We start from the raw sequence: 16,226 nt of genomic DNA on the forward strand, positions 1-16,226 counted from the left end.
ACACTTACTAGACCCATATTTACTCTCTATCTCTTTTTGATTTTTAATTTGTTTTCACCTTCCGGAAACATGCCTCACCCAATGTGATACGGAATCGCTATTATTTTTAATTTTTTAGAACACACTCAAGAACCTCCAAACGCTAACCAGCTAACTAGCTACAAGCTATTTAGTCATTGTTAGTTTTTTTTTTACCTGGATAACACTCGCCAGTCCAGCTTCCCTGCCCATCCACCGCTGCCCCCTGGACACTGATCTCTTGGCTACATAGCTGATGCACGCTGGACTGTCCATTAATCACGGTACTCCATTCTGCTTGTTTGTTTTATCTGTCGGCCCCGTTGCCTAGTCAACGCCATTGTACCTGCTGTTTGTTGTGCTAGCTGATTAGCTGTTGTTGTCTCACCTACTGTTTTAGCTAACTTTCCCAATTCAACACCTGTGATTACTGTATGCCTCGCTGTATGTCTCTCTCAAATGTCAATATGCCTTGTATACTGTTGTTCAGGTTAGTTATCATTGTTTTAGTTCACAATGGAGCCCCTAGTTCCACTCTTCATACCCCTGTTACCTCCTTTGTCCCACCTCCCACACATGCGGTGACCTCACCCATTACAACCAGCATGTCCAGAGATACAACCTCTCTCATCATCACCCAGTGCCTGGGCTTACCTCTGCTGTACCCGCACCCCACCATACCCCTGTCTGCGCATTATGCCCTGAATATACTCTACCATGCCCAGAAACCTGCTCCTCTTATTCTCTGTCCCCAACTCTCTCCTCCTCCCTAAGTTTGTTTTACTCACTGCTTTAGCACACTCTGCTAACCCTGATGTCCTTGCAGTGTCTGAATCCTGGCTCAGGAAGGCCACCAAAAATTCAGAGATTTCCATACCCAACTATAACATCTTCCGTCAAGATAGAACTGCCAAAGGGGGAGGAGTTGCAGTCTACTGCAGAGATAGCCTGCAAAGTAATGTCATACTTTCCAGGTCCATACCCAAACAGTTCGAACTACTAATTTTGAAAATTACTCTCTCCAGAAATAAGTCTCTCACTGTTGCCGCCTGCTTACCGACCCTCCTCAGCTCCCAGCTGTGCCCTGGACACCATTTGTGAATTGATCGCCCCACATCTAGCTTGAGAGTTTGTTCTGTTAGGTGACTTAAACTGGGATATGCTTAATACCCCGACAGTCCTACAATCTAAGCTAGATGCCCTCAATCTCACACAAGTCATCAAGGAACCCACCAGGTACAACCCTAACTCTGTAAACAAGGGCACCCTTATAGACGTCATCCTGACCAACTGGCCCTCCAAATACACCTCTGCTGTCTTCAACCAGGATCTCAGCGATCACCGCCTCATTGCCTGTATCCGCCACGGAGCCGCAGTCAAACGCCCACCCCTCATCACTGTCAAACGCTCCCTAAAACACTTCTGTGAGCAGGCCTTTCTAATCGACCTGGCCCGGGTATCCTGGAAGGACATTGACCTCATCCCGTCAGTTGAGGATGCCTGGTCATTCTTTAAAAGTAACTTCCTCACCATTTTAGATAAGCATGCTCCGTTCAAAAAATGCATAACTAAGAACAGATACAGCCCTTGGTTCACTCCAGACCTGACTGCCCTCGACCAGCACAAAAACATCCTGTGGCGGACTGCAATAGCATCGAATAGTCCCCGTGATATGCAACTGTTCAGGGAAGTCAGGAACCAATACACGCAGTCAGTCAGGAAAGCTAAGGCCAGCTTCTTCAGGCAGAAGTTTGCATCCTGTAGCTCCAACTCCAAAAAGTTCTGGGACACTGAAGTCCATGGAGAACAAGAGCACCTCCTCCCAGCTGCCCACTGCACTGAGGCTAGGTAACACGGTCACCACCGATAAATCCATGATTATCGAAAACTTCAATAAGCATTTCTCAACGGCTGGCCATGCCTTCCGCCTGGCTACTCAAACCTCGGCCAACAGCTCCACCCCCCCCCGCAGCTCCTCGCCCAAGCCTCTCCAGGTTCTCCTTTACCCAAATCCAGATAGCAGATGTTCTGAAAGAACTGCAAAACCTGGACTCGTACAAATCAGCTGTGCTTGACAATCTGGACCCTCTATTTCTGAAACTATCCGCCGCCATTGTCGCAACCCCTATTACCAGCCTGTTCAACCTCTCTTTCATATCGTCTGAGATCCCCAAGGATTGGAAAGCTGCCGCAGTCATCCCCCTCTTCAAAGGGGGAGACACCCTGGACCCAAACTGTTACAGACCTATGTCCATCCTGCCCTGCCTATCTAAGGTCTTCGAAAGCCAAGTCAACAAAGAGGTCACTGACCATCTCGAATCCCACCGTACCTTCTCCGCTGTGCAATCTGGTTTCCGAGCCGGTCACGGGTGAACCTCAGCCACACTCAAGGTACTAAACGATATCATAACCGCCATCGATAAAAGACAGTACTGTGCAGCCGTCTTCATCGACCTTGCCAAGGCTTTCGACTCTGTCAATCACCATATTCTTATCGGCAGACTCAGTAGCCTCGGTTTTTCGGATGACTGCCTTGCCTGGTTCACCAATTACTTTGCAGATAGAGTTCAGTGTGTCAAATCGGAGGGCATGCTGTCCGGTCCTCTGGTAGTCTCCATGCGGGTGCCACAGGGTTCAATTCTAGGGCCGACTCTTTTCTCTGTATATATCAATGATGTTGCTCTTGCTGCAGGCGATTCCCTGATCCACCTCTACGCAGACGATACCATTCTATATACTTTCGGCCCGTCATTGGACACTGTGCTATCTAACCTCCAAACGAGCTTCAATGCCATACAACACTCCTTCCGTGGCCTCCAACTGCTCTTAAACGCTAGTAAAACCAAATGCATGCTTTTCAACCGATCGCTGCCTGCACCCGCATGCCCGACTAGCATCACCACCCTGGATGGTTCCGACCTTGAATATGTGGACATCTGTAAGTACCTAGGTGTCTGGCTAGACTGCAAACTCTCCTTCCAGACTCATATCAAACATCTCCAATCGAAAATCAAATCAAGAGTCGGCTTTCTATTCCGCAACAAAGCCTCCTTCACTCAAGCTGCCAAGCTTACCCTAGTAAAACTGACTATCCTACCGATCCTCGACTTCGGCGACGTCATCTACAAAATGGCTTCCAACACTCTACTCAGCAAACTGGATGCAGTCTATCACAGTGCCATCCGTTTTGTCACTAAAGCACCTTATACCACCCACCACTGCGACTTGTATGCTCTAGTCGGCTGGCCCTCGCTACATATTCGTCGCCAGACCCACTGACTCCAGGTCATCTACAAGTCCATGCTAGGTAAAGCTCCGCCTTATCTCAGTTCACTGGTCACGATGGCAACACCCATCCGTAGCACGCGCTCCAGCAGGTGTATCTCACTGATCATCCCTAAAGCCAACACCTCATTTGGCCGCCTTTCGTTCCAGTACTCTGCTGCCTGTGACTGGAACGAACTGCAAAAATTGATGAAGCTGGAGACTTTTATCTCCCTCACCAACTTCAAACATCAGCTATCTGAGCAGCTAACCGATCGCTGCAGCTGTACATAGTCTAATTGTAAATAGCCCACCCATTTTCGCCTACCTCATCCCCATACCGTTTTTATTTATTTACTTTTCTGCTCTTTTGCACACCAATATCTCTACCTGTACATGACCATCTGATCATTTATCACTCCAGTGTTAATCTGCAAAATTGTAATTATTCGCCTACCTCCTCATGCCTTTTGCACACATTGTATATAGACTCCCCCTTTTTTTCTACTGTGTTATTGACTTGTTAATTGTTTACTCCATGTGTAACGCTGTGTTGTCTGCTCACACTGCTATGCTTTATCTTGGCCAGGTCGCAGTTGCAAATGAGAACTTGTTCTCAACTAGCCTATCTGGTTAAATAAAGGTGAAATAAAAAATAAATTTAAAAAATAAAGTATGAAAATGTATACACTCACTATTGTAAATTGCTCTGGATGAGAGTGTCTGCTAAAATAATACAAGGATAAAAGTTTGAGGAATCAATGAGTCATGATGGATATATAGGTGGGTACAAGGTAATCGAGGTAGATATGTACATAAAGGTAGGGGTAAAGGGACTAGGCAATAGGAAAGATAATAAACAGCAAGTCAAAATAGTTTTTAGGGCCTTCCTCTGACACTGCCAGGTATAGAGGTCCTGGATGGCGGGAAACTCGGCCCCAGTGATTTACTGGGACATACGCACTACCCTTTGTAGCGCCTTGAGGTCGGATGCCAAGCAGTCAAGAAGCTCTCAATGATGCAGCTGTGGACCTTTTTGAGGGTCTGAGGGCCACAAAAAACAAATCCCATTAAAATCCATCAGTGTAAGTTAGAGATATGTTGTTGTTTTTTGCATTGGATGCACCTCAATCCACTTCATCCGCCAGTGTCGCACTTCCGCATCCGCTGTGAAAGGTGGCAGAGCTAGAGCAGTGTTTGACAGACCATGAGACATCCCGAAAATCTTGTCACGTAAATGACTGTAGTGTCCGAACGGTTTGACCTATAAACTCTCAGAAACACGGGGGTGTTCTCCGTTTTGCTCTCCGTCCCCCACAAGTGTCAAAAGACTCATCTGAAGTCGGTACCGTCGGTGTGCCAACTTCTGTTTGATAGCGCCCAAATCATTTTGGCCAGAAACTAATGTTGGAAAGGGGAGATTTTCACAGATATGACGGTGTTCTCCGTTTTTCTCTACAACCCCCCTCAAGTGTCACGGGGCTCGTCTGAAGGTAAACAGTACCGGTTTAAAAAACAAATAAAAGTATGAAGGTAGTTTTGTGTTTTCCTGAAGAAAATGGGTTAGATGTGTAAAAATATTATATATACAGTGGGGAGAACAAGTATTTGATACACTGCCAATTTTGCAGGTTTTCCTACTTACAAAGCATGTAGCGGTCTGTCATTTTTATCATAGGTACACTTCAACTGTGAGAGACGGAATCTAAAACAAAAATCCAGAAAATTACATTGTATGATTTTTAAGTAATTAATTTGCATTTTATTGCATGACATAAGTATTTGATCACCTACCAACCAGTAAGAATTCCGGCTCTCACAGACCTGTTAGTTTTTCTTTAAGAAGCCCTCCTGTTCTCCACTCATTACCTGTATTAACTGCACCTGTTTGAATTCGTTACCTGTATAAAAGACACCTGTCCACACACTCAAACAGACTCCAACCTCTCCACAATGGCCAAGACCAGAGAGCTGTGTAAAGACATCAGGGATACAAAAGCAGCTTGGTGAGAAGGCAACAACTGTTGGCGCAATTAATTGAAAATGGGAGAAGTTCAAGATGACGGTCAATCATCCTCGGTCTGGGGCTCCATGCATGATCTCACTTCGCGGGGCATCAATGATCATGAGGAAGGTGAGGGATCAGCCCAGAACTACACGGCAGCACCTGGTCAATGACCTGAAGAGAGCTGGGACCACAGTCTCAAAGAAAACCATTAGTAACACACTACGCCGTCATGGATTAAAATCCTGCAGCGCACACAAGGTCCCCCTGCTCAAGCCAGCGCATGTCCAGGCCCGTCTAAAGTTTGCCAATGACTATCTGGATGATCCAGAGGAGGAATGGGAGAAGGTCATGTGGTCTGATGAGACAAAAATAGAGCTTCCCAACAGTGAAGCATGTAGGTGGAAACAACATTCCTTGGGGATGCTTTTCTGCAAAGGGGACTGGACGACTGCACCGTATTGAGGGGAGGAGGGTTGGGGCCATGTATTGCGAGATCTTGGCCAACAACCTCCTTCCCTCAGTAAGAGCATTGAAGATGGGTTGTGGCTGGGTCTTCCAGCATGACAACGACCCAAAACACACAGCCAGGACAACTAAGGAGTGGCTCTGTGTGAAGCATCTCAAGGTCCTGGAGTGGCCTAGCCAGTCTCCAGACCTGAACCCAATAGAAAATCTTTGGAGGGAGCTGAAAGTCCGTATTGCCCAGCGACAGCCCCGAAACCTAAAGGATCTGGAGAAGGTCTGTATGGAGGAGTGGGCCAAAATCTCTGCTGCAGTGTGTGCAAACCTGGTCAAGAACTACAGGAAACGTATGATCTCTGTAATTGCAAACAAAGGTTTCTGTACCAAATATTATGTTCTGCTTTTCTGATGTATCAAATACTTATGTCATACAATAAAATGCAAATTCATTACTTAAAATCATACAATGACTTTTTCTGGATTTTTGTTTTAGATTCCCTCTCACAGTTGAAGTGTACCTATGATAAAAATGACAGACCACTACATGCTTTGTAAGTAGGAAAACCTGCAAAATCGGCAGTGTATCAAATACTTGTTCTCCCACTTTATATACAGTATATATTTTCCCTGAGTTTTTTTTATATCTCCTAGATATAGGACATCAACTTCAAAACCTTATTTCTTATTATTTATTTTTTTAACTGTCCTTTTTTGCCATTTATGAATGTTTTATTGATTGTGTTTCTGTGGACTTTAGTAGTAAATAACCAAATCAATATTTTTTTATATACCCAAAGGGGTCCTAAAATTCAAAATCAAACTGCTAAATGATCCATAGTATGACCATCTGAAAACAATTCCATATGTTATCTTAAGGTTCTTCCTAGAATCGTCTGATGGGTTCTACTGAGAACCCTTTATTCTTTTGAGAGTTCTTCCTAGAACCCTATATGAACGGGTAGAACCCACCTTTTTAACCTTACTAACCTTTAAAATGTAATTATTTATGACAATTCATTATATATATCATAAGCCCTTTCTTTGAGGGCCTAGTTACTATATACCCTAACGCAGTGGTGTTAGGAGTCTCCTAGTTTATAGGCCACATCAGGCCTGCAAGTCACATTATTCTGGCTTGCAGAGTGATGTGTAATTCCTGTTGGAATCCAGCCAGAGTATACTGGGACTACCTCGGTCATCTAAACTGGAACAACCATCTCAGTAACGGGGGCAGTAAATCCAATTACAAACAGATTGGATTAGTTTTTAATCAACTAATCAATGTACTTGCAAAAATACAGGAAAAATAATATTCTGAAAATCTCCCTGCAATGGAGCATGCTGGGAAATATTATCTATGGTTCTATGTAGATGCCTTTTTTTGCCTTGCAATGAATCATCAAAGAACCCTTTCTTCCAAAAATGTTTATTCTGATCAAAACGGTTCTTGGTGAAACCCTATTCCTCCGCAAATAACCCTTTTTTGTAAGAGTGAACTGTACCACTGTCGTCAACAAACTTAATGATGGTGTTGGAGTTGGGCACGGCAGTACAGGAGGGGACTAAAACACACACCCCTGAGGGGCCCCTGTGTTGAGGGTCAGCGTGTCGGATTTGTTGTCTACTTTCACCACCTAGGGGCGGCCCATCAGGAAGTTTTGGTTCTAGTTGCAGAGGGAGGTGTTCAGTCCCAGGGTCCTGAGTTTAGTGATGAGGGCAATATGATGTTGAAAGCTGAACTGTAGTCAATGAACAAAATACTCACATAGGTGTTTCTCCTATCCAGGTGAGAGAGGGCAGTGTGGAGCGCAATAGAGATTGCGTGATCTGTTGAGGTGGTATGCAAATTGGAGTGGGTCCAGGGTGTCTGGGATGATGCTGTTAATGTGAGCCATGACTATCCTTTCAACGCATTTCATGGCTACAGATGTGCAGTATTCAAGACTAAATGTTTGTTTTTTATATCTATTGACAGTTTTCATAACATTTTTACCCGGTCATGCAAAAAGACATCCATGATTACTGAGGTTGACAATACCATTTGGGAACCAGGATTAGAGCAGTGCATGCTGTGCACGAAGGCCAGAGATCATTGAACACTGGATCATACAGTAACTGAGCCCTTCTGGGATAAAGATTAAATTGCCCAGAGCAGTGCTTTGAAACATGTATTTAAGCAAAAATTGGACTCACAGAACCACTGTTTCAGACCCTACAGATCAAATCTCTTGATGTAAGGCATTCATGTGTACGGGTTGATAGTACACTGAATCCATCAAAAGCCATCAGAAGTGATGTGAAGTTTCAAGGGATATACAGAATGACAAATGGGATGACTGTGACTGGGATGACTGAGCAGGGACAACGCGGACAATGACCCAGGCCTCCTGAACAGATACTGATGACTGTACTTGGAAATACTTGATGGAATCATACTACACATGACGTAGAGGTTTGCTGATATGACGAGCCTCGACTTCTTTTGTGTTCTTGATCATGGGTAAATTCCCGAGTACTCACAGAAAGAGGGGTTTCCTGATAGAGATTTCACACAGCTGATCCAAACGTACCCTTTCCTTGACCACCGGAGGTTGAAAAATGAGCTGCAGGTAATCTATGCTGATACCTCCTTCCACAAACCACCCGGTGAGCAGCTGCAATTATTAGAGAAATATTACCTGACCACCACTTTACCTGAGGTATGCATGCGCCTGAAACAGGTGCTCACCATCCATGTTACAAGTGCATCAGTGGAAAGGTCATTTTCCAAAGCATTCAAACCTAGAGGCACTGTCCAGCTGGTGGTGCTGACAAATAGCAGAGGTGGGAGGCTACGCTCTCCGGTAACTCTCCGTGGTCCTGAATCAATAGTTAGTGTGCGTTGTTTTAATGAACATCTTGGGGTTACCACAGGTTAACATCAAATCAAATCAAGCTTTATTTACTCAGCACATTTCAGACATGGAATGCAACAGTGTGCTTCACAAGAAAAAAAAAGAAAAACAATGAAAACATTTTTTTTTATATTTACTATGCAACAAACAAGAGGATAAAAAGCTAAAAAAAAAGAATTATAAAAAAATGACACAAAAGCACCCTAAGGAAAAAGGTGTGTTTTTAAGATTTATTTTCAAAATGTCCACTGTGTTGGCCACCCTCAGGTTCTCTGGCATAAATTAAAAGCATGTCTGACATGTATTGGGGTGCACAACAATGTGAATTGATTGAAAAACCAATAGAATAATCTTAAACTAAATTCTAAAACTCACAGGCAGCCAGAGCAGAGACCTTAAAACCAGTGCAATGTGCGCTCTCCGTCTGGTCTTGGTCAGTACCCATGCTGCAACATTCTGTATGTTTTGCAGTTGACCAAAGGCTTTCTTGATATCACTTTCCTGAGGACATTTGTGTCAACCAAGAAGAGTAAGGCACATATCAATCTTCTCATCTGGTCTTGCTTGACTGATAACCAGCATCATGTTTGTTACCTTATCTCTGAAATATGCCGCAAACTCATCACATTATAGATGTGGAGGAAATGTGGAGGAAAGTTCACATAGGCTTGTGGGACCATAAATGGTCGAGAAGAGCACTCTCTAATTCTTCTGATTATTAGTGATCAAGTGAGAAAATAAGCATATATGGCATTTCAAATTGCCTTGTTATATATGCCAAGATGCTCTCTCAGAATATCAAAATGGACCTGCAACTTTGACTTTCTCCACTTCCTCTCTGCCTTTCTGCAATTTCCGTTTAATTTATTAGTTTACTCACTCATCCCTGTTTGGATTTGGCCTTAAAAAACAAACTTTACTGGAGCTATAGCATCAAAGTTTGCCCTCCATTTGCTATTAAAGTTATCAACTAAATCATTACAAGAGGAATGCAGAATAAGTGATGGATAAAATCCATAGAGCTCAAAATTAAGAAATTCAGAAATGAAATTGCCTTCGAGTCCGTATATTTGTCAACAGGAATATTAAAATTGCCCAACATAATGTTTTTATCATAGTTTTCAAAGACAATAGTTCAGATAAATCAGTATAGAAAGTGGGGCAGTGCTTTGGGGGCCTATACATGGCTATGGCCAGCACTGGTGGCTGACATTTAAACAGTATACCATGATGCTTAAAAGACCCAAAGTTGCCAAATTAAATAATGTCCTTATAGTTGAGAGCATTAGGAAAAATACAGGCTGTCCCCCCACCCTTTTCCCATTTTCTGATAGAGTATGAAATGCTGTAGTCCAGGGGGAGGCTTCAATAAGAGAGATACTATAGTCGGAAGGCAGCCATGTTTCAGTGAGAAACATGCAATCATTTCGAGAAAGGTTTTACATTCACGAGAAAGAGCAATCCCTCGTAAAACCTATCATTTAAAAGTGCTATATTCAATGAGTGTAGGCCACTCTGCCTAGATGTAACCAATGGAATAACAACCAAATCATTAACATGACAACCGCATTTTCTGACAGTCTTCAATCTATCAGAATGGACGGAGATGAACGTTTGTATAAGCTCACTAGAAGGTGGAGTTAAAAGAACATACAGTGGGGAAAAAAGTATTTAGTCAACCACCAATTGTGCAAGTTCTCCCACTTAAAAAGATGAGAGATGCCTGTAATTTTCATCATAGGTACACTTCAACTATGACAGACAAAATGAGAAAGAAAAATCCAGAAAATCACATTGTTGGATTTTTCATGATTTTATTTGCAAATTATGGTGGAAAATAAGTATTTGGTCACCTACAAACAAGCAATAATTCTGGCTCTCACAGACCTGTAACTTCTTCTTTAAGAGGCTCCTCTGTCCTCCACTCGTTACCTGAATTAATGACACCTGTTTGAACTTGTTATCTCACACCTGAAGCATTTGTGCCCAGCTGTGGATAAAAACACCAGTGGGCTAGCAATAGGTAGTGTTAGCCTGCTCCATTCCCTTAATGTCTAGCAGCTAACTGCTACTTAACAGGAAACCGGGACAAAAACGTGCAGTCCAAGCAGTAAATGCTGACCATGTCACTGAATCAGTAGCAATACAAACTTTAGCTACGATTAAAAATAATTTAATGAGTGTTGCTCACTCTTCCGGGGGCTTATACCTGTATTTAGCCTACAAATTTCGCATTTGGCAGTTTTAATCTTGCTGCTCCGGAAAAGTATTTTAGGAAGTTATTATATCTTCGAGGATACCGATGGTGATATGTACTTTGCCAACTAACTTTAACTTACATTGGACCATGCTGTGTTGGTCATTATGTGTTTGTTACATTTTTATTTGTGTACTTAAACAGGACATACACTACATGACCAAAAGTATGTGGACACCTGCTTGTCTAACATCTAATTCCAAAATCATGGGCATTAATATGGATTTGGTCCCCCCTTTGCTGCTATAACAGCCTCCACTCAGGCTTTCCACTAGATGTTGGAACATTGCTGCGGGGACTTCCATTTAGCCACAAGAGCATTAGTGAGGTCGGGCACTGATGTTGGGCGATTAAGCCTGGGTCGCAGTCAGAATTCTAATTCATCCCACAGGTGTTCGATGGGGTTGAGATCAGGGCTCTGTCAAGTTCTTCCACACCAATCTCGACAAAGCATTTCTGTACGGACCTCACATTGTGCATGGGGACACTGTCATGCTGAAACAGGAAAGGGCCTTCCCCAAACTTTTTCCACAAAGTTGGAAGCACGGAATCGTCGAGAATGTTGTATGCTGTAGCATTACGATTTCCCTTGACTGGAAATAAGGGACCAAGCCCGAACCATGAAAAAGAGCCTCAGACGATTATTCCTCCTTTTTGCATGCTACATGCTTCAGGATTCTTGTATGGCCTACCACTTCGCAGCTGAGCGGTTGTTGCTCATAGATGTTTCCACTTCACAATAACAGCACTTATAGTAGACCGGGGCAGCTCGAGCAGAGCAGAAATATTATGAACTGACTTGCTGAAAAGGTGGCATCCTATAACGGTGTGCCATGTTGAATGTCACTGAGCTCTTCAGTAAGGCCATTCTATTGGCAATTTTTGTCTATGGAGATTGCATGGCAGTGTGCTGGATTTTATACACCTGTCAGCAATGGGTTGTGGCTGAAATAGCCAAATCCACTCATGTGAAGGGTGTCCACATATACTATATATACACAAAAGTATGTCCAGTTTTAAATTTGATAATTTGACAAACGTCTATGGTTGAATTTATTCTGGTGCTGTGTGACACTTGTCTTTTGGAACTGTGTCTGTGAAACGATGCAGGCTATGGCTGATCGGTCTTATATTGGCTATTACGATGCCCTATAAAAGCATTTCTAATGGCTTATAGAGCAAACAATGCAATTACAACATCAGAGGTTGTGATAATTGGGGAAGCCGTCCCGTGGATTCCCCATCGATTTTAACCACACACCCACAGTCTTTCTGTTAACTCCGTTGAATGTACTTTTACTTACATTGTATCCCATTAGTAACGTGACCATAAGTTTACAATCCTCTCGCTCCTCTTTTCGCAGGGAGCGCATACAGAGAATGCATCGATAATGGAACGTGGGCTCTGAAGAGCAACTACTCCAGTTGTGAACCTATTTTGGAGGAGAAGGTTGGTAGGACTTATTTTTTCTGAGGTTTAGGCTGATTTTTTTGATTTTCCAACAATGTCAAGCAAAGAGGGAGTTTGAAAGTAGGCCTATCAGAAGCTTCTAAAGCCATGACATAATTTTCTGGAATTTTCCATGCTGTTTAAAGGCAGAGTCAACTTAGTGTATGTAAACTTCTGACCCACTGGAATTGTGATACAGTGAATTATAAGTGAAATAATGTCTGTAAACAATTGTTGTAAAAATTACGTGTCATGCACAAAGTAGATGTCCTAACCGACTTGACAAAACTATAGTTTCTTAACAAGAAGTTTGTGGAGTGGTTGAAAAACGAGTTTTAATGACTCCAACCTAAGTGTTTGTAAACGTCAACTGTGTATGTATGCAGTACCAGTCAAAAGTTTATTTTTTACTATTTTCTACATTGTATAATAATAGTGAAGAAATTCAAACTATGAAAGAACACATGGAATCATGTCATACCAAAAAAGTGCTAAACAAATCAAAATATATTCTTCAAAGTTGCCACCCTTTGCCTTGATGACAGGTTTGCAAACTCTTGGTGTTCTCTTGGCATTTTCTCAACCAGCTTCACCTGGATTGCTTTTCCAACAGTCTTGAAGGAGTTCCCACATATGCTGAGAAAATCTTGGCCTATTTTCCTTCACTCTGTGGTCAAACTCCAATCATATCATTGTGTTGAGGTCAGGTGATTATGGAGGCCTAGTCATGTGATGCAGCTTTCCATCACTCTCCATCTTGGTGAAATAGCCCTGACACAGCCTGAAGGTGTGTTGGGTCATTGTCCTGTGGGTCACATAACTGTCCCACTATCGCAAACCAGATGGGATGGTGTATTACTGCAGATTGCTGTGGTAGCCATACTGATTAAGTGTACCTTGAATTCTAAATAAATCACACACAGTGTCACCAGCAAAGCACCCCGACACCATCACACCTCCTCCTTCATGCTTCACGGTGGGAACCACACATGCAGAGATCATCCATTCCCCTACTCTGCGTCTCAAAAAGACCTCATCAGACCAAAGGACAGATTTCCACCGGTCTAATGTCCATTGCTCATGTTTCTTGGCCCAAGCAAGTCTCTTCTTATTACTCTTCTTTAGTAGTGGTTTCTTGAATCAGGCCTTCATTTGACCACGAAGGCCTGATTCACACAGTCTCCACTGAACAGTTGATGTTGAGATGTGTCTCTTACTTGAACTCTGTGAAGCATTTATTTGGGCTGCAATTTCTGTGGTGCAGTCAACTTTAATGAACATATTCTCTGCAGCAGAGGTACAGTAACTCTGGGTCTTCCTTTCCTGTGGCAGTCCTCATGTTGCGACTGCACTTGAAGAAACTTTCAAAGTTCTTGACATTTTCCGCATTGACTGACCTTTTTTTATTTATTTTTAACCTTTATTTAACTAGGCAATTCAGTTAAGAACAAATTCTTATTTTCAATGACGGCCTAGTGGGTGGGAACAGGGGACAGAACGACAGATTTTTACCTTGTCAGCTTGGGGATTTGAACTTGCAATCTTCTGTTTACTAGTCCAACGCTCTAACCACTAGGCTACCATGCCGACCTTAAACCATGCCTTAAAATAATGATGGACTGTCGTTTCTCTTTGCTTATTTGAGCTGTTCTTGCCATAATATGGACTTGGGCTTTTACCCAAAAGGGCCATCTTCTGTATACCACCCCGACCTTGTCACAACACAACTGATTGGCTCAAACGCATTAAGAAGGAAAGAAATTCCACAATATACTTTTACGAATGCACACCTGTTATTTGAAATGCGTTCCAGGTGACAACCTCATGAAGCTGGTTGAGAGAATGCCAAGAGTGTGCAAAGGGTGGCTATTTGAAGAATCTCAAATATACAATATATTTTGATTTGGTTGTCACTTTTTTGGTTACTACATGATTCCATGTGTGTTATTTCATAGTTTTGATGTCTTAACTATTATTCTACAATGTAGAAAATAGTAAAAAGTAAAGAACATCCCTTGAAGGTGTGTCCAAACTTTTGACTGGTACTGTACACTACCATTCAAAAGTTTGAGGTAATTTAGAAATGTCCTTGTTTTTGAAAGAAAAGCTGTTTTTTTGTCCGTTAAAATAACATCAAATTGATCAATGTCAACAGTGAGCTGGCCGCCTAGGCAGAGTTGAAAAAAAAGCCATATCTCAGACTGGCCAATAAAAAGTAAATATTAAAATGGGCAAAATAACACGGACACTGGACAGAGGAAGATTGGAGAAAAGTGTTATAGACAGACAAATCTTTGTTTGAGGTGTTCGGATCACAAAGATGAACATTCGTCAGACGCAGAAAAAATTAAGATGCTGGAGGGAGGAGTGCTTGATGCCATCTGTCAAGCATGGTGGAGGTCTGGGGTGATTTGGTAGTGTTAAAGTGTGAGATTTGTATATGGTAAAAGGGACCTTGAAGAAGGATGGCCATCGCTCCATTTTGCAATGCCATGCCATACCCTGTGGACTGCGCTCAACAGGACAATGGCCCAAAGCACAGCTCCAAACTATGCAAGAACTATTTAGGCAAGCGGTCAACTGGTATTCTGTCTATAAGGGAGTGTCCAGCACAGTCACCGGATATCAACTCTATTGAGCTGTGTGGGAGCAGCTTGACCTTATGGTATGTAAGAAGTGCCCATCAAGCCAATCCAACTTGTGGAAGGTGCTTCAGGAAGCATGGGGTGAAATCTCTTCAGATTACCTCAACAAATTGACAACTAGAATGCCAAAGATCTGCAAGGCTGTACTTGTTGCAAATGGAGGATTCTTTGAAGAAAGCAAAGTTTGAAGGACGCAATTATTATTTATAACCTCGTCAACGCCTTGACTATATTTCCTATTCTTTTTGCAACTCATTTCATGTATGTGGCTGAAGGTAGCCTAGTGGTTAGAGCGTTGGGCCAGTAACCGAAAGGTTAATGGATTGAATCCCCGAGCAGACAAGGTAATCTGTCGTTCTGCCTCTGAACAAGGCAGTTAACCCACTGTTCCCCGGGAGGCTGTCATTGTAAATAAGAATTCTCAACTGACTTTTCTAGTTAAAACCAGGTTAAGTAAGTGTTTTTTAAATTAAGGACATTAAGGACCGTTTTAAGTGACCCCAAAATTTTGAATGGTAGTGTATATATATATAGTCTAATTAAGATACAGCTATAAACATTTATTTATATACTGTAGATACACCATCAGGGGAGCCTAAAGATAAATAATCCACTTTTTTAGAAACAAACATTACCATCAGTTTTTAATAATACAGTCAAATTTAAGGTGAGTGTGTACAGGGCAACTGGCTCTAGACTGCGCCCACCCATCCCCCCTCCTCCAATTGGTTAATGACATTAGTGCTTCTACACCTGCATTGCTTGCTGTTTGGGGTTTTAGGCTGGGGTTCTGTACAGCACTTTGATATATCAACTGATGTAAGAAGGGCTATAAAAATACTTTAAATGCCTTTATTAGTATGGCATGCTCAATAGAAACAAAGCTTTAAAAAAAACGACACGTTTCGGCTTAATGGCCTTCGTCAGGGAGTACAAAAAAAAGGAATACAATGTCCTCTTTTGAACAGCTTTTCCAATTAGCGCTAATTGGAAGAGGGAGTGGTTACACAATTGATTGGACACACCTAGTAAGCAATACTACATACTACCCCATGGCAAGGCACTACAAGTCCCTACACCATGGCAACCCTGCCTCCCTACAAGCTATGGGTATTGATCATATTCCGGCCTTTATTAGAAAAGAGGACCGTCTTAAACAATTAAACCAAAGGGAAGGTTTTTGGATTTACAAACTACAGGTCACTAAATACCCTGGTTTAAGTGAAGA

At 42.5% G+C, this 16,226-nt stretch overlaps 1 protein-coding gene across 1 annotated transcript in view; it reads left to right on the forward strand.

Moving 5' to 3' along the window:
* Positions 1 to 16,226, forward strand: part of LOC124041733 (corticotropin-releasing factor receptor 2-like) — an 83,159-nt gene that overhangs the window by 40,816 nt on the left and 26,117 nt on the right. The window contains exon 3 of the mRNA XM_046359667.1: positions 12,268 to 12,353. Coding sequence (XP_046215623.1) covers positions 12,268 to 12,353 — 86 coding nt within the window. The remainder of the gene's footprint in view (positions 1 to 12,267; positions 12,354 to 16,226) is intronic.

This window comes from Oncorhynchus gorbuscha, linkage group LG08 (genome assembly GCF_021184085.1).
Source record: "Oncorhynchus gorbuscha isolate QuinsamMale2020 ecotype Even-year linkage group LG08, OgorEven_v1.0, whole genome shotgun sequence".
Lineage (NCBI taxonomy): Eukaryota > Metazoa > Chordata > Actinopteri > Salmoniformes > Salmonidae > Oncorhynchus > Oncorhynchus gorbuscha.